The 22989-nt window shown below is 51.3% G+C and overlaps 1 protein-coding gene across 5 annotated transcripts in view; it reads left to right on the top strand.

Moving 5' to 3' along the window:
- Positions 1 to 21135, top strand: part of Stk24 (serine/threonine kinase 24) — a 151386-nt gene extending 130251 nt beyond the window's left edge. For all 5 annotated transcript variants that reach the window (XM_010604573.2, XM_010604572.2, XM_010604571.2 and 2 more), the window contains exons 4-11: positions 4933 to 5041; positions 5291 to 5448; positions 11327 to 11512; positions 13276 to 13421; positions 14155 to 14278; positions 15400 to 15468; positions 17406 to 17542; positions 20110 to 21135. In XM_010604573.2, the coding sequence (XP_010602875.1) occupies positions 4933 to 5041; positions 5291 to 5448; positions 11327 to 11512; positions 13276 to 13421; positions 14155 to 14278; positions 15400 to 15468; positions 17406 to 17542; positions 20110 to 20146 (966 nt within the window). In that variant the 3' untranslated portion in view covers positions 20147 to 21135. The remainder of the gene's footprint in view (positions 1 to 4932; positions 5042 to 5290; positions 5449 to 11326; positions 11513 to 13275; positions 13422 to 14154; positions 14279 to 15399; positions 15469 to 17405; positions 17543 to 20109) is intronic.
- Positions 21136 to 22989: the final 1854 nt, after the last annotated feature.

Raw genomic sequence — 22989 nt, 5'->3', positions numbered from 1 at the left:
GTCTGTGTGTGTGTGTGTGTGTGTGTGTGTGTGTGTGTGTGTGTGTGTGTGTGTGTATCTTATCCAAGTCCTCAAAGTGTAGGACACTTGAATAATGGGATACAGTAGTTGTTTTTTGAATGTTGGAAACTATTAGGGTTATTTTGAAAGGGTCTCCTGTATGTTAAAGACCAGAATATCGTCATACATAAAAGTGTGATGCAATGTAGCTCAGTAAATGGACTTACGGCCATATCTTTGAAAAATTCTAACTAGTTTTACTTCTCTCTGCTGACAGGCATGTGGTTCTGGTTAATATGAGACTTTGCGGGAGCCTCATGTTGAGGCCTGCAGGGGAAAGATAACTGCACATCTTGCTTAGAGAGCTTGCTCTGCCAGTCCTGAGCGTGAGGATCCCTCAGCAGGGGAAATTCCCAGATATCTGAGCTGTCTCTGTGGAGCCATCCTGCCTGTGGCCTCCAGCACACGTTACATGTGGTTGTATGGATTTGAGTGCATGTTGCGTCCCGCACACCACCCTCTCGCTCTCTGTTGTGGCCGTGATACAATGGCACGTGGACTTTGAGACATCGGTGTGCTTTCTTCCATGAATCTCAGCCAGGTCGCAAAGATAGATGGTCACCCTCTTCTACCCTTGAGCATAGTGGATTTGGGAGGCTTCCTTCAGTTCTGGAATTGAGGTTCAGTGCAGGTAGGCTCCAGGTTCAGTGTGGGCCAGAGAATTGCCAGGATGTTTCCTCAGGGGAAACCCAGGGTACTTTGGAGATAGGCAGGGAATTGTCATGGCTCATGTCCTGTCTTGTAGCTGTACCACGGCACCCTGCTGAGTGCTAGCAGCACGTGTCCTCAGACTGAAAATGTGCCCCCCCATTTTACAGACTCACAGAGCCCCCTATCGAGCAGAAGTGACTACCCCAGGTTGAAGATGGCTGTGCCTCAAAACCAGGGTATAAAGCCTGATGTCTTTCTTCTGCTTTGTGGTGTACAAGTAGACCTTGGGCCCTCATAGGAGACAGACTACAGGTTGCCGTGGAAAGCCTGTATTCCATTGGTTTGGTGTTAACCAGATCCAATACTGGAGTGAATTATAGAGGTGCCATCCTGTGGGTGGACTGCCCAGGCCCAGGCCAGGCCGCGAGCATCTCCTTAGCTGGCTGAAGGTAAACCAGGGCCCATAGAAGCCGTGAGCCCCATGAGCCCTCTCTCCTTTTCCTGGTGCTACATGCTTTTTGACTTTTAGAAAACAATACAAATTTAGGGTCTACCATGAACGATAAAGAGACAGTATAGCTCACTTACTAAGAATCATTAATATAAGAAAGGCATATATTTTGAATGCACACACCTGGGTGTGCTCAGTCTGTTGGGGGTGTTTTAAGTGAAAGGAAATGAAGTAATAAATGGAATGTTGGTAGGCTCCCCAAGGCCACTGTGAGGAAACCTTGAGTTCTTCGGGATACAGATTGGAGGCCACTTGTGTCATTAGGCTGTCAGGTTGCAGCTGCCTGCAGGATGCCAGGCCTGGGAGAGAATAATACACAGTGTGCAATTCAAGACATTCTGACTTTCATTGCGATAAGAGTTGGTAGCCCGGTGAGTGAAACCGTTTTGATCAGAAAGTACTTACCGTGTGTCTACTGTGTGTCCTGTCTTCCTGAACCCTGGGGAGTCCTTGCATCCTTCTGTTGTGGAGCTGCACGGCCAAGTATGTCCTTGTGTGTTAGAAGGGTCAGGAAGAGAAAGCAGGTGGAGGGCATCAGGACAGTTGAGTGAGGGCCTGTGACAAAAGAGTCTCATGTGATGAATAGGTCAGTTAGTGTTGCCAGAGAATCTAAGGGCCAGACTTGAATGTAATTAAGAAGGACCTTTGCTACATAAACCCAAAACTTGATCAGCAGAGATCTTTGACAGGCTTAAAAATAAATACACACCACATACCACGAGATGGTACATTCAAGTAACGTGTAGGTCATGCTGTTCTCGTCACAGTTCCCAAACAAGACAGAAGTTAATTTATCTCCCCCATGATGGGCCATGGCTCAGTCTTCAACCTTTGTCCTCTCCAGCTGCCAGCATTCAGGGCCAAGACCAGGAGGGGCCTGTGTCACACGTGCTCGTACTCCTCGTGTCACTGCTGCAGGGCCTAGGGCTGTAGTCTCTAGTTGGGTGGTGGTGTGCGTGGCTGGTGGTCTTATGGCCCAGGAAGAAGCGGAGAGAGGTGCGGGGAAGGGATTACAGGTCATCCAGGGATGAGATGTCTACATTTTTTCCTGGCAGTCTTTGTTGTAAATTTTTGAAATGTTCACCATTTTAAAGATAGAGTTTGCCATGTTTCTCCTGCCTAGCAGTGGTAACGATGGAGAAGGCTATGACTCTGAACTAAGCTCACCCTGGCCTGGCATGTTCTGGAATACCTTTATAGTGAATTGGACAGTTACAGTAGGGCTCTTCGAGAGATAGAACAGTGGGAGGTGGGTGGATGAGGGGATTTATTAACGGAATTGCTCATGTGGCTGGAGGCTGAGCAGGCCCATCATAGGTGCTCTGCAAGCTGGAGAACCAGGGAGGTCTTTAGTGTGGCTCAGTCCAAGTCCAAAGGCCAGAGAGCGTGGAATTCTGATGTCCAGGGGCAGAAGGGTGTTCCAGCTTCAGAAGAACAGCGTGAATTTGCCTTTCTCTGCCTTGTGTTCTATTTGGGCACTCAGCAGTTTGGATGCAGCCCATCTGCCGTGGCTGAGAGTGAATCTTCGTTAGTCCTCTGATTCAGATGCCAGATCTTCTGGGAATTCCTCACAGACGCACCCAGAAATAGTGTTTTTCCAACTCTCTGGGCTTCCCTTAGCCTATTCAAGTTTACACCCAAAATGGGCATCTTGGACACCTTGAAGGATTTTATCCCAAATGAATTCCTTGGGGAGTCCCTGACGTTCATATAAACCAGTGATGGAAGGAAAGGGTTTGCACCGTAGTTAAGAAGGCATAGCCAGGCATGGAGCCTGCTCTTAATCATCTAGAGCTTTCCTCAGCTCCTCTTCCTGCTCTCCCTGGGTGCTATTCTGCTGTGTCTGTCTGGGGACTTCTTTATGCTGGGGAAGCCCAGGCTGGCCAGATGCTGCTGTCCATCTTGCTGTCATCACTGGCTTTTGTCTTTGTTGTGACAGTGAGAACAGGAATAAGCATCTCTTCCCTTAGGTGGTGAGATAAGTGTGTCTTTCTTGTGAAGTGAATATTTGTGCATTCTGTGAACCCTGAAAAAGTAAACATGGAAAAAGCAGACTCATTAGGACACAGAATATTCCATGCTCTGGTCTTTTGAACAGTGGTTTCTGTGTGTTAAAAATGAGACTCTTGGTCAAATAACTTTGGGAAGAATTAGGTTCTGTGGAACGAAGTCTTGGTCCAAGGACAGCATCTTGGGTAGTATTTGTGGTGATTCCGTGAAGGCTACTGCACACAAGTGTTGCTTTCTCGGGGCACATGATATGGAGCCTAACCAAAGCTCCTGGCATCCTCTCTTCTGGTGACAAGGTGGCAGGGGAAGATTGACCTAGTTGTAGTCTTTTGCCACATAGATCAGGCCTCAGAGGAAGAGGCAGGCAGGCCTTGGGGATTGTAGCATGGCCAGGGTGGGTCTATGAGATAACCAGAAAGCAGTGCCAGGCCTGAGTCGCTGCAGTGCAGGTGAGCAGGGGAGTTTCAGAGGTACCTTCCCTGGGCCCTCATACCCTCGGGCTGTCCTGGTCAAGCAGATGGACGAGGAGCGTATTAGTTTTCATTGTGTTTGGTGTAAAGCACATTTATCTATCTTGAAAACTCAGTGGCCATTGTGGGGTTGTGTCTTCAGTTGGCGCAGGTGTATGAGCGTGGATTATGGTGGCATTCACTGTTAAGTTGGAAAACAGTCTGGGGAGAACAGACAGAGTAGAAATGAGTCCAGCTTCTTAGACTTCCATTCTGCTGTGAGGCCTTTATGGAGCATTAGTTGGTTGTGCTGATTGTGTCATTGTGAGTTATGATGGAGTCTCCTCTCTGCAAGTGGTGGTGGGCATACTATCTGTTAGAACAGCTCTTAGCGCTCTGATTCCTCCCTCTGAATGGGGAGATGCACAGCCAACATTTTTTCTTTACATCTTTATAGAAGAGTGGATGTTAAGGAGTCAGTAGTAACAACTAACTCTGAGTTTCTCAATAAAAATTCCCAGAGGCAGTTATTTCATTAGGAATAATTTTTATTATTACCATATGTACTATATAACAAATCTCAAAGTGTTAGGAATTGAAGTCTTTCAGCTGTGTCCCTTCAAGTTGAGAAGCTTTAAAGTAGAGCTTCAGAAAGCTCTGGTACAGCAGTAACCTCGGGGATGGAGGGCCTCCAAGGCCTCTCTTTCTGAGAGCTTGCATTTTGAGTTAAAGGATTGAGCCTGCGGTCACATAGCCAAGTAGATGAGGCAGATCCTCTGCGCACTGTGAGCTTCTGGACCACTTCCTGGACTGTGGGACCTGCCTGCGCCCCGTGGGCCAGATGGTGACGCTCACAAGCCAGCTTGTAGGCCGCAAGTGTAGTGCGCAGGGTGTCCCTAGGGGCACCACTGAGCTGATCTTGCTTCTTCTCCAAAGTCATTTTCTCTGGTTCTGTTTTTTTGCAGGCTTCTTATTCTAGATTTTAATTATGTAGGCAAAAATGCCTGTTTTAAGTGAAAATGTTTTATTTTTACTTGATTTAATATTTTATTTTATTTTTTTGGTGCCGGGGATCGAACTTGGGACATTGTGCTTGGGAGGGAGGCAGCGGAACCACTGAGCTAAATCCCCTGCCCAAAATGTTTCAAATTTTAATTCTTCTTGTGCATTTAATGAGGACATCGTCTTGTCTTCTATATGTAAGGTAATTACATAATTGTAACACTCTTTTGTGGTTGTTGTTTTTGTTAGTTAGAGCCTGGCCCTTTAGATGAAACTCAGATTGCTACTATATTGAGAGAAATCCTGAAGGGACTTGATTATCTGCATTCAGAGAAGAAGATCCATAGAGATATTAAAGGTAAGAAGACTGTTTTCTTTCCTTTAAAATATTTGAGGCGGTGGGGCTCAACTTTAGCCCAAGGGAGCTGTCCTGCACCTTCAGCCCTCTGGGGCTGGGCTGGGCTGGGGGACCCAGTAACAAAGCCCTGGCCTGTTCCCACCACGCAGCGAGGTGGCTGGAGAGGACACCCACACTCCCTCGCTGTGCTCCGCGTGCTCAGTGTGGTGACTAACGTGACTAACGTGAGCACTGGGGCTTCTTTCACAGCGGCCAATGTTCTGCTGTCTGAACACGGAGAGGTGAAGCTGGCCGACTTTGGAGTGGCCGGCCAGCTCACGGACACCCAGATAAAGAGGAACACCTTCGTAGGCACCCCATTCTGGATGGCACCCGAGGTCATCAAACAGTCGGCCTACGACTCGAAGGTAAGAGCCAGCGCACACACTTCTGTCCTGCAGCCTCTGGCTCCCCTGGCGGTACCTCCCGGTGGGTGGTGGAGGTAACTCTCCGACCTGTTTTCTCCTGTGTCCCTGAACACCTCTGTTGATGTGGCCGCGGCGACTGGCTTTAGCTCCGTGTGTGTTTGGTGTGGTGGAGGCAGAAGCAGGGGTGCGCGGGGACAGGAGGACCCGCTGTGAGCTCAGGCATGCAAGCGGCAAGCTGAGAGGCCGAGGAGGCGGACACTGGCTGTGCACAGGAGGGCGAAGCCTGAGCAGAGTGGATGAGGGGCAGGGCCGGGCCCCCACTGTCCAGTAGTCAGAGGACACACGGACCAGGAGCAGCGGAGAGGCCCAGCAGGGTCCGGGAGAGCTCTGTTGGTGATGGCTCCGGATTCTTTGTACCGTGTGTCTTGAGGGTCTCAGTCAGGGCCCTTCCTCTGGAGCCTCACCACCAGCGTGAGGCTCAATGTCATCTTTCTTCCTGTTGTCCTTCGAGTTCATTAAACCTGGTGGTATAGAATGAGAGTCCTCGGAGCTCGTTGTCTTTTGTTTTCTGATTTAACTTCCGTTTCCTGGTCTGTTCTTCTCAGTGAACTATACAGAGAAAATTAGTTCTTCTGAACCACACATTTGTAAGCAAACAAATACTTAACTCACAGTTATTTACGGGAGTGTCACCTTTTTAAATGGAACCCTTTTCAATATGTAGTAGAATTCCCACCTCTTGAAACGGTCCAGGGAGCCTTAGGAAGTTTTCCCTTGGGACCCAGCGCTGTTGGCCTTCATAGCATGTTGTGTGGTGGAGGTGGTGGGGGGTCCCTGGTTCTGGCTTGGGAGTGGCCCTGCTGTCTTGCTGCTAAGTAGTGGTGGCAGCCGTGACTTCTGGGAGGCATGGGGCAGCCCCTACCCCAGATGAGCCAGCTGTACTGCTAGGGGTGTTGCAAGGGTGCCTTTGCCCTATGTCGCTGAGCTGCGTCTGCTTTCTGCGGGACTGAGGGTCATGGAATTGGAGGAATGTATTTAGTCCTTTTTCTCCATTTATCGGAGTTCGTGTGTGTAGATTTCAGCACAGCAGGCTGGAATCCAAGTTTCTAGACTCATCTGATCACAACATGAGAATATTCTCTTCTCATTCTTGGCAGTAAATTAGCTGGTCGTCCTATGAAATGGGACTCGGTTTATACTTTTTCAGATCTGCCCATCATTCTTACTTCGGAACTTTTCTGTTAAGAGCTCTTCTGGCCCTTCTCGACTCTCATCCTGGTTTGAGGCCTCTGCTCATTTGCTGAAGGTGGCTCTGAACGTTCGAAAGATCTGCAGGCCTCCCTCCCGGAGTTCTTACCAGATGGAAAGGCTCTTAGCAGCTGATGGCTGGTGTCAGAGACATCGAGGCACTGTCTCACGCCTGCGGGAATGCACACTTGTTTGGAGAGGAAGTAGTATAAGAAAATATGTTCGTTCTTTCTTGCTTTCTTGCTTTAACCTTTTACTCTGATTTGTCCAAAAGTGATTGTTTGCTTGGATCATGCCCAGTGATCGTTAAGGGAAGTCTTGTGGGAGTGAACTTTGAGGTTTCCTGTCTGCGGGGAGGCAGGTTGGTGCAGATTAGAGTGATGTTGGTGTCTTGTGAGGTTTACAGGAGTGGATTCGAAGGGTGAGGCCTCAGGAAGATGTCTCGCACGTCTGCTCTGGATCAGCAGCTCTTGCCCGGAGCAGGGCCTGTCCAAGCTTGCTTTGTGGCTGTCCTCCTGGGGATTGGGGTGCCTCTGGGCAGCCAGTGTGGCTGCTGTGGCCTCCTGATTCTCAGGTGCCCCTTGTATGCACCCTGGCCTGTACTCAGAGGCATTGGCCCTCTGGTGTCTGCACTGCAGGTGCAGGGGGACCTTCCCCACCAGGCTCGCAGGCTTCCTTCCTGCAGGTATGAGAACACACACCCGGCAGCTTTCCTGCAAAGGCAGGAGAGTGAGGAGAAGGAAGGATGCGCCTGCCTCCTAGCATCTTCTTTTCCTGAAGCTGGACAAATTCGCTTACGGTGGTAACCTGAGCAGCATGTGTGCCCTGCTGCCCAGTTGCTCCCGAGGGTGTTGCACATGCACAGCTTCTCGTGTTAGGGTCCGTTCTCAGTCCAAGCGCACCAGTGTGAAGTTCAGAGCCGAGCAAGGTAACTCGGCTTCCCACATTACAGGCCTTTGGTTTCAACACTGAGCCATGGGCCTTGGGCTGAAAAGCTTTTCATCTGTGTTCCTCTTTAGGATCATTTGGATAATATGTTAGCAAGTGGAATAGATTCGGGTGAAACTGCCGTCCAGTTCGTGACCCTCTCTCTGCAGTTGTTTGGTCACTTCCGGGTGGTGGTTGTGCCCAGTCATCTGCGTAAGGCACTCAGCGGAGGCCCAGGGCAGCAAGGCCAGAGGGGTCAGGCAGCGTCACAGATGCCCCTCTGAGATGACGGAAGGATGTACTCGACGGTGACACTCGGGGAAGAGTAGGCATTTCCAGGGGGTTGCAGATGTGGTACTGTGGGGCGGGCAGTGCCAGAGACGCTGGCCTGTCCTGAATTGGAGACGCCGGAGGGCAGGTCGGCGTTCTCTTGCCAGTGGCTTTCCCTGCATTTGGCCTAAGAAGCAGTACATACGCGATCTTCAGTGATGATCTGGAAAAGACTGGAAAAAGAAATGGAAAGAAAGGAAAACCATCTGTAGATTGCCGCGTTACTTCCAGGCCCCAGCCATCTCTGGAACAATCACTTGCACGTGCACCTGCACCTGCTGATGTGTGGATGGGAAAAGTAGGGTGCAGAGGCCGAGTGAGGACGTGGCCGGTAGGGGCTGTGGCCCCTGCTGTTGGCCCGTCTCCTGCAGAGCTGCCCTGGCTGGGAGGAAGGAGCCCTTCAGGGGATGAGGTGTGAGCTAGGGGAAGTCGCTCTGGGCTTTATTTCAGCAGGCTTAGTGTGGGGCCATTTCAGGTAAAGCTTTTATTACTATAAAGATCTCATAAATGTCTTTTATGCATCTAGGTCCCACATATAAATGCGTTCCTAAGTATTGCATCTAAGCACACAGTAGCAATCTTAATTCCAATTTTGTTTGGTTCAGTTATGAGTAACTTAGAGTTGTGCTTGGTTTTCTTTTGATTATAGAGTTGATCAGGGTTCTTTCTAGAATTGTTTCCTATGCATAATTTTAGAAACTCACTTAGACTGTGTCTCTCTCCAGACTTGTAGCCAATGTGCTTTATTCCACTTGCTGTTGTAGGGATGTGGGGTGCTGCTGTACATAATTCCCGTTTCCTGTTCCTGTTGAGGATGTGGTCCAGTGAGGAACAGCGATTCCCATGGTGTCTCTGGCTCATGCTTCCTAGAAGTGTTTGCGTGGGAAGAGATCTCCTAATGAACACCCACATTTCAGGCCATCAGCCTCTGTCACTTGTGACTAACCCTAACTCGGACATGTGTTGGAACCAGTCTGTTTCTCTGTTGGCAGCATCTTATCCAGTTGCATGTGTTTCCCCAAGTGACCCCCACAAAAAGATCCCCTCATACCTCCGTTTTCCTTGCTCTGGAGGGAGACTGCCCCTGCCCTTTGGAACTTTAATACTCAGGCACACATTTCACACTGGATGCTGTATTGCCTAGAAGCAGTAATAGATAAATTCGTCTTATTTAAGACTTACCAGTGCCATGTTGTTCCTCGCAAGCTTGCTCCCTTGTGCTTGCTGCCTGCCCCACACCTGAAGCAAGTCCTCGGCTCTGGGCTGCCAGCATGTGCTCCGCCCTGACTGGCCAAGGCGGAGGCCGCCTCCAGTGTGCCTCTTGTTCACGGGTGTGTTGACTGGTTGTGGCACCCTTGGAGGGCTGGAAGCGTCATCAGAGACTGCGTGGACAGGTGGCCTGCATCTCTGGCTTGGAGATTTGCCAGCAGCACCTGCTGCAGCATGATACAGGGGGGCTGGCGCAGACTCCGAGCTCACCTGTGTGTAAGGAACTGCAGCCACTTCTGTCCCTGTGGTGCATCTGTCCTCCTGTGCGTCCACTTCTGCACATCCCGCCACCACCAGGCTCCAGGTGCTTCCAGGACAGAGGGATCCTGGAATAAATCCTGTTTCTGTTGAGCTTTAATGGGGTACGCATGCAAGATAAATGAAGCGCTCCAAGTTGTGAGGAGAAGGAAAATTGGACTCAGTGCCTAATACTTGTTCTTCTAGACTGAGCCCTTCAGGGTAAGAATTAGTATAAGGAATGGAGAAGCAAGTCTTGCTGACAGCTGTTCTCAACTTGGGGAATGGAAGGTGTGGCAGGTCCCAGACCCATGGAGCACTGGGTTGGGACATTGGGGTGGCAGAACATGACAGCGAGTGCTTTCCACATTGTTAGGGCTGGAAAAGGGCCCAAGTCCTGTGCTCCCCTGAGCAAGCCTGCAGCCTTCCCCCTTTGTTGCTGTGTGGCGAGTGTGAGAGAAAAGTACTAGGTTCTAGTAGAAGTCATGATGGGTTGGTTCCACAGTGACGCCAACAGCAGAAAATGTCCCTGGGCTGAGGTTTGTTCTCTGCCCCAGTTCCCTGGGTTGTCTTTGCCATCATGTTTTGTTCTTTGATTTTCAGTGTTTGTCCTGTTGTCTGGGGATTGATGAAGTGTCCATAAGATGTTGGATTTAGTCCTTTTTAAGACTGCCCAGCATTATTTGTAAATTACATGGTCAGTGATTTCACCACTGGCTCAGTTGTAGCCATGGTGTGTGTCAGGGCAGCTGGCAGCAGGTGCCCCGGGAAGGGCTACTTGCTCCTGCCGACTGTGAATCTCACCAACTCCATATCCGGTGGGCCTTTGTCAGGAGAACAGGCCTCTGGGGAAGCTCAGTGAATTGGGCATCAGAAAGAAACCACCAGGCAGAGCTGGGGACCTCTTCAGGTTGATGGATGGTACTGGGTGGATTGAGTGGGGACTGTGCTGGATTAATAGAGCTGTGGCCATTGAACATCAACTGGGATGTGTGAACCTTGTTTGGGTCCTGTTTCAGATGAATCAGTATAGAAAATGGATTTTTTTTTTTTGAGCAGTTGAGAAAATTTAGTTATTGCATTGATACTAAGGAATTACAAATGCTGCTCAATAAACTGAAAATATACTGAATTGAAAACCCTTATCCTGTGGCACACTCAAGTGTAGCAGTGTCCAGTTATCTTCCCCTTGTGGTGGTGGGGCTCACCAGGACTGTTCTGGCTGCCACAGCCCAGCATTAGGAGGAACAATAGTATTGCATGTAGCTCTCTGGGAAAGTCAGAGCCTGACTTCTCATGAATGCATATTGCTTTTGCACTCCTGTCACGCTGAACAAGCCTTTGTAACTTTAGGTGTCAGTGTGTAGCCAACAGTCCTTATGTGGCATAGTTGTCGGGGGGCTGTTACGATGGCAACAAATAGACTAAACCTGTATGGTGCAACGGTAGCAATTACTACATAAGTGTGATGGGGGTGGTAGCATCTGTATGTTACGGTGCCATAGTAAGTGGTTTTCAGGCTCTGGGTCCCTTGTACAGCTGCCCTTCCCCCCAGAGTTATATCCTCTCACCACAGCTGTTCCTGCTCAACTGTGTTAGCCCTGCCACCATCTCCAGGGACTCACATAATCCCTGAAACCTGGGGCAGGAGCGGTCACATGGCCCTCATCAGGGAGAGGTGCGAGATGTTCAGTAATGCACATTTTTCCTGTTGCTGCCTACTTTGCAATTATAGCAAAGCCTTTGTTTCTTATGGTCATCAAACCTAATTGTCTTTTCCAGAACCCCAGAAGCAGCACCGAGAACTATGCTGTCCTTGCTTTGCCTAAGCGTGTCGTTGAATCTGACGATGCCTTTGTCGTTACAGGCAGATATCTGGTCCCTGGGCATCACAGCTATAGAACTGGCCAGAGGGGAGCCGCCCCATTCCGAGCTGCATCCCATGAAGGTTCTGTTCCTCATTCCAAAGAACAACCCCCCGACGCTGGAAGGAAACTACAGCAAGCCCCTCAAGGAGTTCGTGGAGGCCTGTCTGAACAAGGAGCCGAGCTTTGTGAGTTTGACCCCTGCTGGTGGGGCTGGGCCTCCGGCCACCCGTGGGGATCCCTGTAGTCTCTTACCAGCTGCCTTCAGGATCTCATTCGTTTTCTCTAAATGAGTTTAGTTTGATTCCTTCAAATTACAAAAATGCTTTTGTTTTCATTTAATCTTTTAAGGATGAAAGGTCTTCTTATTTTCTTTTAGATTTTCCTAGCATCTCATCCTGAGCCTGAAGAATGTTTTCCTTGCTATTATGGGGGAATCATAAATTTGTAATGTTTATGGAGGAAAGTCAGGCTGGGAACTCTGAACCGTTCGTAGTAATGGTGAAGACCAGCCTGAGCAGTGACGGTCCAGTTGGCAGGTGCGCGCTCAGGAACAAGGGATGAATAAGATATAAACGAGTGCCCCACCTCTCTTCCCTTCCTGCTTCTTCCTTTCCCTCTTGATGGCTTATTCGCAGCGGCAGAGCCTGTGGTGACCACATAGCTTTACTTCATTTTTCTCTCGACCTTAGGGCTTTCTCCGAAGGCTGTGTATTTTGGTGTTGGATGTAGCCCCGTCCGTGTCCTTGTTTTGTGCCTGGGTTTTGGTAGAGTTAACTGACCTTTCCCCTGTCCCTGCCCATTACTCTGAGCCAAAGAAGGGTGATGGCTTTGAGAGCTTCGTGTTCCTTGTGCGGGGCCAGTTCTGGCGAGGGTTTCAGTGGACATGGAGCGGTCCTCGTGTGCTGGGTCACTGCTGGGCACCGGGCGGTAGTGAGGGGTGCGGCGGTGGCAGTTCTGCTCCCAGCCAGTGCTGTGTAAGACGGTGTCATTGCCAGCGCCAGAAGGACATGCCTCCTGTTAAAGCTCATTTCTGGGGCTGGCTTACTCACTGGGTTGCACCCTCCTATCCCAGCTTGGCCCCAGGGTGTGAGCACCTTGGACAGGGAGGAGGGATGCACGCCGAGGGGAATCCAGTTTACACACTTGCTGGCTCTAGTTACCCAGGCTCGTGATTTGGGGCGAGTGGGAGCTCACTGTAGCTCACTGGCATTTCTGTGTCATCCGTGGTCTGTCTCCCCCAACCCCCTGCCCGCTGTCGGTTTCAGGTTGGGCCACCCAGCGTTTCCCTGAGAAACCTGGTCGCTGCAGTGGCTGGGTTGCCACCCTGGAGGGCAGAGCCCTCTGCTGAGCGCCGTGTCCTGAGGTCAGAGTGTGCCCCTTGTCCGGGGCTGTGCCAGGTTGGGTCAGGATGGAGCGCTGAGCTCAGCCACAGGGTGGGGCTGGGCGCAGGCTGCCGTCTTCCAGCGGGGAGAGCTGGTGGCTGGGGGCCCCAGTGCTCTTCCAGCTCGAGGAGAGGAGAGGAGAGGAGAGGAGGAGAGGGATCTCCCGGCTCCTCGCCCGTTGTCCGATGAATCCAGATGAGCACACTTATTTTCCTGTCTCTTGTGGTATCAGCCAGAGCGTATGGTAGAAAGTTCATGGAGACAGCACGTCCTTCCCTGTCTGCATCTGCGTGCAGGGACATGGAGAGGAGCGGCTCTCACAGGCGTCGCCTCAGCTCCTGTGCCACAGGGTAGCGCGGGAGCCTCTTGCTCTCATCGGCTGCTTCCTGGCAAGGAATCCAAGTGTCACACCCACTTTGCCTGTGTGCCAAGTCCCAGGCAGGAGCACGAAGCTCTGCAGCTGGGTGGGGCCTCGATGATGGACTGGGTGTTCCCGAGATTTGAGGCAGACCCTGCCCTTGGGTGGGTAGAACTGCGGGAAGAGTGATCTCCCTTGGCCTTTGTAGAGACCCACGGCGAAGGAGTTGCTGAAGCACAAGTTTATAATTCGCAATGCAAAGAAGACGTCCTACCTGACCGAGCTCATCGACAGGTACAAGAGGTGGAAGGCCGAGCAGAGCCACGACGACTCCAGCTCCGACGACTCGGATACGTAAGTCACTGTCCGGGCCACGTCCTGCGCGTGAGCGGGCCCGGGACTCTTGGTTCTTGTCTTGTGGGTGCGTTGAAGTTTTTTGTTCTTGCTTAGAAGGTCCAGGTCCGCAGTGCTGCTCCTGTCAGTTACAGCCACGTTTGAGTCTCGTGGCATCTGACGTGGCCTGTGGAGTGTCCCCGACCTCTGTGGGACTGAACGTGCGTGGGCCTGGCCGCTGTCTTCGCTGTGCTCCCAGGTCCCGCCTAGGAAGTGCAGTGGGGAGGAGCAGGCGTGGCTCGATGGGGGCAGGAGATGCGGGTCCCTCGGTAGCGTTGGGGACCGAGGCGGACTGAGCAGGGCCCCCATCCCCAAGGTGTGCAGAGGACGGGGCTGTGTGGTGGGAGCAGGCGGGGACACGGCCGGTGTACCGGGGACAGTGGGGAAGGACGACTGACAGCGGCGAGACAGGTGTGGCCAGAGGAGAGGAGGACAGGACAGGCAGCAAAGCGAGCTACTGCTGAGAGGATGCATCTGGGAGAGAAACTGAGGCCCAGGAGCAGCTGACCAACGAGGGGGACGAAGTGCTGTGCCTCTGTGTGAGAGGCGGAGGCGGCGGGCTGGGGAGGAGACTCCGAGATGAGATAAAGCGGGCTGCATGACTCCGGCACCCCAGGGGTTGGATGAGTTCGACAAGAGGGGTGGGAAGCAGCTGTGGACGGTGGCCGACCGGGGATGGGATGTCTGTGTCCAGGGAAACAGATGGCCAGGCGTCGGGAGGCAACGACTCTGGGGACTGGATCTTCACAATCCGGGAGAAGGACCCCAAGAATCTGGAGAACGGAGCTCTTCAGCCCTCAGAGTTGGAGAGGAGTAAGGTACGGTCACTGGTGCTCTGAGGTCGCTGGGGCAGGTGCGCGGTACTCGCTGTGGTGCTTGTGGACGGGCTGTCATCTGCAGGTGGCCAGGGTGGGAGATTATCCGAAGGTTCAGACCTGGACTCTGCTGTACCTTGATGATTCTGACCCCATCCCCTGGCGCACCAGGATATCGTGACCCTCGGCCATGTATTGTCGGTGCTTGGGGGGAGCTTTCACGTGTGCAGCGACTGGCTGCCTTTGCGGGAGCGACCACCACGTTTGTTTGTTTGCGTGCTAGGGTTGTGTGTCTGTCATACCATAATTTTATGTAGCGCTTTGTTCAAGGACCTTACAAATGAATGTATCTCTTTTGGTATTTTATATGAAACTTAATTTTGATGAATTAGTTTCATGCCTGTTTAAATTTACTGAAAGCAGCTGGGCATGATGGTGCACACGTGTAATCCCAGCACTCTGGGCAGCTCAGATCTTGGGAAGATCTTAAGTTTGAGCTCAGCCTGGGTGACTTCACAGCAACTTAGTGAGAACTTGTCTCAAAACAATAAAAAGAGAAGGAAGGAAAAGGCTGGGGATGAGCCTTGAGTTTAATCCCTAGTGCTACCACAACGCTCCCCCAAAACCCAAAACCCAAAACCCAAAAAGGTATATTTTTAGGCTGGTGGGGTGTTGAGGATTGAGTCCAGGGTTACACACACACCAGGCAAGTGCTCTGTTCCTGAGCCACACCGCAGCCCGTTGGAACTTTTAAAGCGCAGTGAGTGGTTTCTGGTTCTGGGGTGAGTTGAAGATGTGCAGTGTTGAGGCAGAGTGCGGAAGTAGTGGCTTGTGCGCTGGCCACTTTGACAGGTGACCCCGGAAGGGTTCGGTCGGCAAAGCCCCTCCATACAGAGTGGCGGTGTGGCCAGCGTGGCTGTCCCCTCAGAGCTCACTGCCTGTTCCCTGCCTTCCCATGGGGCACTGGGTCCCAGCTGTGTGACTGCAGATCAGACATTGTAGCCTGTGGAAGCCCGGGGACAGAGGGCAGGATGCGTCCTCAGCGTCGCTCTGCTAGACCAGTTCCGAAGCCCCAGTGGCTGATGGTGTCACCTGTTTTGACGAGCTTCCTTCTCTTCCTCCAGATGAAAGACATCCCAAAGAGGCCTTTCTCTCAGTGTTTATCGACAATTATTTCTCCTCTGTTTGCAGAGGTAAGACTCCTGGCGGGAGGGGTTGGAGCAGGGCCCTGTGGCTGTGGGACATTGCCAGTAAAGTAGGGGACATTACGACAGCTGGCGGACACAGGCGGGCTGCTGGCCTCAGGCACTGCTTCCGAGAGCCGCCTCCTGCCCGCCCTTGGCAGTTGTCTTCTGTCACATCTTCCCGGGAGATGCCCAGGGCGTCCCAGCCCTGAGCTGTGTTACCAGGGTGACTGACATGCAGCCTGGGGGAGCTCTGTGAAACTGCATCCTTGTGTCTGCTTCACACAGATTCACGGCAGTGTTCAGAGTAGAGTTTTACTTTGAAGGGGAGCCCGGATTCCTCGGGTCCCTGTGTTTTCCCCATGCCACAGTCGTTGCCTGTGACCTGCACACTCCTGCTGAGGCCACCTGCTCCCGCCCTGTGGATGGTGCGCGCGTGCCTGAGTACATGTGCACACTTGCGTGTCCGTCCCTGGCTCGGGCTGCCTTGAGGATAGCAGCTGAGTCGCCCGTATCTGAGTGGGACCCCCACCTCTCTGGGTGACTGCTTAGCAGCAGGCAGCATCCGGGTCCTGGGACTCGAGCGGGGCCCCTGGGGGGACGGGCGCGCTGCTTGTGCCAACACCCGGGCTCTCATGTGCCCTCAGTCCCGGGTCCTCTCCCAGCCCCTCAGCCCTCTGAGGCTGGCACCTGGGACATGGGGGTGTCCTGTGGGGTGAGCCGTGCTGACACGCTGGCCTCGGGTGGGAGCCGCGGGCCGGGCCGGGCAGGGTGTGCTGCTCTCCGGCTCTGGCAGTGGCCGCCTCCTGGTCACGCATGTCCTTCCCTAGACGCCGTTAAGCCCTTGAGGCCCCGTGGCTTTCCAGCTGCCCCGTTGCTGTCCTGTGACCTGTCATTGGCTGTGCTAATAGGATGGGCCGGGAATTAGAAGTGCGCATTGCTTTCACTGGCTTTCAGAAGGAGCTCTTGAAGTCATTATTTGTAGCTTCCTCAGATTAATCTAATGCAGAAATATGTGGGCTACCTAGAGGGAAGCTCATGAACCCAGGCCTCCCTCCTTTCCTGTGTGTTTTTATTATTGATGATACTCTGGTGACCTGAAGTTCCAAGTGTTTAATGGGCAGGATTTCCAAGAGTAGTCCTCAGGGCTCACTTGCCCTTGCCCTTACACACGAGGATGGTAGGGAGGCTGGAGTGGCCATTGGTGACCTGGAGCTGGCACTCACTGCCCAGTGTGTCCTTGGGCAGAAACTGTCCGCACCCCGCACCCTTCTGGTCCTGAGACACAGGCATGGGTCAAGGACAGTGCAGGCATTGGGTGGAGGATGCAGATCACTCTCGGGCCTCGCTGGTGCAGGCAGGTGACGGGGGTAGGAAGGGTCTCAAGGTCGTTGGCATTGCAGGCTGCGACAAACAATATTCCCGGCGACACTGGTCTGTCAGTGACGGCCTGTGACCGTGGCACCCTCAGAGCCAACGCCAGTCAGTGTCCTCTGAGATATCCAGAGACAGAACAGAGGAGAGGCTCTGGCGGGGGCCTCGGTGGCTGTCCCCTGTGCAGCTGCCACCCGCAGGCTGGGAGGGCCGGCTCTGACCCAAGCCACGCTCCGCTGTTGGGTGCACCCCGAGGGAGGAGGTGCTGAGGATGCTGATTTCTCATGGGAGCAGAGGAGCTCAGGTGATCATGCTGCTGCTGTGGTGTGCACACCTGGAGCGAGAGTAGAGATGGCGTCAGCAGGACCCTCCGTGCGAGGCCAGTTTGGAGCAGAGGTGCACCCCAAACTGGCTTCCTCTGTCTGGTGCGGTCGTCGCTTGCTGGTCTCGAGTTCTTTGCTGTGGAGCCCGGTGACCTGGCAGCTGTGGGCCCCAGGAGCCTGAAGTCAAATCGGGTGGCATGCGTGTCTGGGTCTGGGGATGTGGGTCATGCTGCCTTTCGTGTATTTCAGCTGAAGGAGAAGAGCCAGGCGTGCGGGGGGAACCTGGGGTCCATAGAAGAGCTGCGTGGCGCCATCTACCTGGCGGAAGAGGCCTGCCCCGGCATCTCCGACACCATGGTGGCCCAGCTTGTGCAGCGGCTGCAGAGGTAAGGGGCAGCGACCCCAGTGAGTGGCCGTGACCCAAACCGTATCCACTGACGGGGATGTATGGTGTGGCTCTGGGAGCTTTGGAAAGGAGTGCTCAGAGCTCTTGGCCACGGAAATACAGGATGATTTAAAATACCTGCTTTTAATTACATAGTCTACTTATTAAAGCCCAGTGAGCCAAAGAAATCGAGCCCCTAGCCACCTGCATGTAATTGCCCACTGGCTTTTAGGCGTTAGGCCTGGTGTTCAGAGTGCCAGGGGCACTGGCAGTGGTGACTTCCATGAGCTCAGTGTGGGCGAGTTCTTTCTCCCGGTGGCCTGGAGCCTGTGCGGGGAGTCTCGCCAGTGTGCTCTGCCTGGGCCTAGTGGCTTTGGCTGCCCGTGCTCTGTGGTACCTGGGGGTGTGTCCAGTCTTCCTGGCCGCTGGACAGGACACAGTGGAGTCTCAGGGCACGTGGGGTCACTGGCCATTTGTCATTTGCAAGTGGTGATTGCCTCCAGCTGGGCTTAGGGACAAGCACAGTCGTGATGCCTGCGCTCCATTCTGCCTTAGTAAGGACGTCAGATTTTCAAGCTTGGGTAGAAGTAAGCACTGTTTTTTTGGCTGCTTCGATTTGGAGGCAGTTGAAGGAGTCAGTAGTCTTGCTCTCTCTCTTACCCCATTTTGATACCAAAAATCATATAACAAAGTACAGAAATAGGAGAAAGTAGAGTTTTAAAAGTTACTGATAAGCTTATCCTGTGCCAACTTTTTGATTTCTCTGCCTGGGTGGGTGTTTTTCATACCTTTTTGTAGTTGCATTTATTTCTCACGAAAAAGAGCCTCACAGTAAGCAAACAGAACAAAGCCCAGAAAGCAGGGGTGCTTGTCGGTGTCTTCTTTGGGCTTGATTGCTGCTTTGGTCATACCATTTCTGTGACTGCTCTCTGGAATTGCCTGGAATTGTTGGGAGTGATGCGTTTCCGTCTGCCCTTGGTTCCTGGTCCCAGGGCCCCATCTCCCTGCTCCTCTTCCTTTCTTTGCATGCACACCGATTGGTCAGCTCTGTCCAATGGAAGGAACGGGAGCCACACAGAATTTAACATGTTCTAGTAGCCATGTTTTAAAAAAGAGCAAAGAAACGAGAGAAGTTTAATTCTTAATGTATGTTTAATGTGCTCCTAAAAATCACTCCAGCATGAAACCAACATAAGTAATTATACTAGTAAGGCATTTTTTTTAAGCTACCCCTTGGAAATCTAGTATGTATTTCAAACTTGACGTGAATCCTTGCTTCAGTGTCACATTTCCAGTGCACAGCAGACTCTTGTGCCCTTTGTGAGGAGCGAGCGGCTGGGTCCTTGGGGTCTGTCGCGTCTCTGCAGGCCTGGCTGTGGCGCCCGTTGTCTCCTGAGTTTCCCCAGGCTGCACTGGTTTTGGGCCCAACGCCATTGCTCAGGCCTCTTCCCAGCTGCGCTCCCCAGGAACCTTTCTGTCTGGATCGGTTTGAGTTACTGTTGGGATCATTTTTGTGTGACATCAGTTCATCCTGTGACTTAGTCATAGGTTTTTAAATAGTTACAGAACCATTTGTTCTCTGAGACGTTGTGGGCATTTTCAATGCCTTGAAAGAGCCGGGCTGGGTGGTGCACACCTGTAGCTCAGCACTCTGGGAGGCTGAAGCAGGAGGGTTTCAAGTTTGAGCCCAGCCTGGATAAGTTAGTGATCTAGCCAGATGTTGTCTCCCATAAGAAATGTCTGGGATGTAGCTCAGTGTCTTCAACCCCTCCCCACCGGGTGGGGCAGGGAAGGAGCTCCAAGGTGGGTTGTTAAAGAGCAGTCCCCTTCAGCATCCTCAGGCATCTCTGGTCCCTGTGACTTGGAGTGGTTTTACGGGGCCTGTGGGAATCTTGACCTTGGGGGGACATGCAAGATATAGTACTCTAGAATTTTCGGAGTACAAGAACTATACCACAGTCCCACTGTTTTATCCCAACTGTTCTCATAATTAACATTTTTTAATGCATTGCCTTCTGATGTATGTCAACTTTTGTAAACCTGCTCAGTTCTCCTACATAGTTGCAGAGTATAGTGCTCGTGATAACTTGTGCATGTAAACCATGCAATACCGTACGTGTCCTTTATGTGCACTTATTACCTTTTGTATATTTTCCATAATCCTTATAGATAATGATTTAATATATTCCTGTCAGCTGTAGTTTATGTAACTGCTTCTCTACTATTGGGCAGTAAAGTTGTTTTGTATTTATAATTGCAAAAAATACTGAGACAGCTTTGTGCAAATACACAGTTCCTGCTTCGGGTGTTTACAGTGTGTCCAGTAAGTAGATCGCCTGGACCCAGTATTTGGTGGCCAGGAAGGGCTTCCTGCACGCGCACTCGCACGCACAGCGGCCACGGGCCTGCGTCCCTGTGTCACTGGATTCAGTCACCCGTCGAAATAGGACTTCGTTGCTGTTTACTCCAGTGATTTTTGTTTTTACTAAGATTTTGGTTATTATTTGAAATTTTGTACAAGGGTTATAGAAATGACATTTATTTGCTTCCTTTTTTGTTTTTCCGTAGATATTCTCTGAGTGGTGGAGGAATGTCATCCCACTGAAATTCCTTTGGCATTTGGGGTCTTGTTTTTCCTGTTTTTTTCTTCATCCTCCTCCTTCTTAAAAGTCAAACGAGAGCTTTTGCCGACTGCCGAAGAGGCGCCAGCGAGGGGGCGGCGTGCCTGGGACAGGACCGCACCCGTCCTCACACACTGGAGCCACACGAAGCCTCTCACGGGGGTGGGGAGGGTCAGCTCCTTCAAGTGTTTGTTTTATTTTTTTTATTGTTTTAAAAATTTTAACCATAGTGCACATATTCAAGGAAAATATCTTTAAAAACAAAAACCAACCCTGAAATGTATATTTGGGATTCTGATCAGGCAACTGAAGACGTGAAACCTCAGGTATCCTGCTTTACGTGGCTCGCTCCCCGGGGACGGAGGCGCGCCCTGCAGATGGGTGTACAGAGTTGTATATAGTGCCGTTCTCACAGAACCCTCTGGGTGCGCAGGAATCACTGCGCACACGCTGGCCAAGTGCTTCTGTACATAACGTCGGTGGAGTAAATATTCGACAGGCCGTAACTCGAGTCTATCGCCTTGCCTTGCCTTTATTACATGTAAATTTTGAGTTCTGTGACCAGTGATTTGGGTTTTGTTTTGTATTTGCAGGGTTTGCCATTAATAATAATTAACGCCCCTCTTACAGAACACTCTTCTTTGTACCTCGACAGATGCAAATTTTTCTCGTTTGCCCTACACTCTTTTGGTACACATAGAAGTTGATTTCCTTTTTCATCGATGGTACTATTTCTTAGTGTTTAAATTGGATCATCTGTCGCCTCACAAAGCTTTAAATTATTATTGTAAGTTTCTCCCAGATGAAGTGCTCTCGTCTCACCTTTGTTTGGACTCGTGCCACTGCCCGTCTGCACCCGATGTCTCATCCTCTCCAACACGATTTTCTGTTGCACCTTGTAGCAGAATCTGCATATCATCTTGCCCACCTAGAAGTGTCTGGATGCTTACACGAATAAATTTTATAACACTTACTTTGCATACTCTTCTTGACACACGACTGCAGCGGACAGATCTGCTATTTGTGTGTGTGCGCGCGCGCATCTGTGGTGTGAGGCATCTCCCTGTGTGTGTCTGTGGTGTGAGGCATCTGTGTATGTATCTCTGCAGTGTGAGGCATCTCCGTGTGTGTGCGTGTGTGCATGTCTGTCTGTCTGCGGTGTAAGGCATCTCCCAAGACTGTAGGGAGGCAGCAGGTGCCAGAAGGCTAAATGTCCTGGTCAGCAACTTATGCAACTTGTGTGATTGGTCACTGAGAAGCTGCGATTGGATATCGTGATTTGTAAACTGCTGGACCTCTTGCTGGGACCGGAACAGGTGGTTTTAGTTCACTTACCGGGGCCCTAGGTCTTGCTAGTGCAGTCAGCCAGGTTATCTGTTTTTCTTCTTGTTGCAGGGCATTACTTGGCAAGGCGGGAATGTCTGGGTTTCTGGGATGGGAACGGTTCTCAAGCAGTTCTTGTCTTAATTAGGTATTTGTTGTGTGTCATATTTTTTGATGTTCGTTACTGTCAGCTCTTTAGAGCACTGATTCTTAAGGAGAAAGACAGATTTTGGGAAGCAAGGAAATTACTGAACTTTGGGAAGTCAGCTTGGCTGTTTGCTGTTGCTCCGGGCCTACAAAGCACAGGGACAGAGGGCAGGCCTGGCCAGAGGTGCTGGTAGGGGGACCCCTGGCTATTTTGATTGGTTAACAGTCCATGGTTTTTAGACTATTGAATGATGGTATTTTATCAGAATGGATTTGGGTCGAATGTTAAATTTCTATAAGAGATACCTCTTAAACAACTGAATAATTCTTGTCTGCACTTTTCTACAGCAAGAATGTATCTTAAACAATACAATTTGAGAATATTTCATTTCGCGTTTCTAGAGTATTCTGTATCAGAGCAGTATGCATTTTCCTGAATGAGGCATAAGCCAAAGGCTATTTGGTCCGTTGCAGGACAGACTCACTTAGGCCACCGCACTCTCTGGAGCGTGCTTTTGGATTTAGGGGCGACAGCTTTTCACATTTTTGAGTGGATAGCGACGTGACTTTCGATATTTAGGCGTTTTTTCTTTTTAGTGCTAGGGATGGTACTTGGACTCTATATATACCAGGCAAGCACTAACCTCTCTCCCTAGCCCTTGAAGCCAACTTCAAATACTAGTAACTGTTTAGTGGGCAAGACCCTAACTGAGCTCACAGTGTGAGTGGTCAGTGACTTTTCTGCAGTCCCCCAGGCCATGGCAATGCATAGCTCCATCCCCCAGAAAAAGCATCGAATGATTCTTTTGCGTTTCCGGGGTGGGGGTTTTACCCTGGAATTTGAGTGGATTGCCTCACTATTCCGTCTCTTGTAGGTCGTTACTTCCTGTGGAGACACGATCAGCTCATGTTTCTAAGGGCATCTTGTTTAGCCAAGCAAGTTGGTATCTGGGTTGGGGTGGGTGGGGACTGGAGCGACAGCTGAACCTGCATGGACAGTGCAAATTGCTGTGGTCTTCAGGGTGACCTGTAGTCCTGTATCTGAGGAGGATTTGCTGTCACTCGAAAGCCACTGAGTGCCAGCCCTGAGCTGGGATGGCCCATGCTTACGCAGCTAGGTGGGAAAGCAGTCACACACTGCAGCAAGCACAGTGTGACTGCTCTAGTGACTGTGTGTTGTGGCTGTGGATTATGCCTTTGAAGCTGCCTTCCGGTGTCCCAGCTGGCTGGACCCAGTGTGGTGGCTTAAGATAGATGCCTTGGCCCCTAGTGGCCAGGCTCAGTCTCATTGGAACTCAGTGCCACCTGCCTTCTAAAACCATTAGTCTTCTTGTTCTCTAGATGCTCGTCAAGTGTG

The sequence above is a fragment of the Fukomys damarensis genome, unplaced genomic scaffold (genome assembly GCF_012274545.1).
Source record: "Fukomys damarensis isolate Sample0158 unplaced genomic scaffold, DMR_v1.0_HiC HiC_scaffold_6, whole genome shotgun sequence".
NCBI lineage: Eukaryota > Metazoa > Chordata > Mammalia > Rodentia > Bathyergidae > Fukomys > Fukomys damarensis.
Note: the sequence above shows the minus strand (reverse complement) of the source record. Positions and strands in the feature narration are given on the sequence as shown.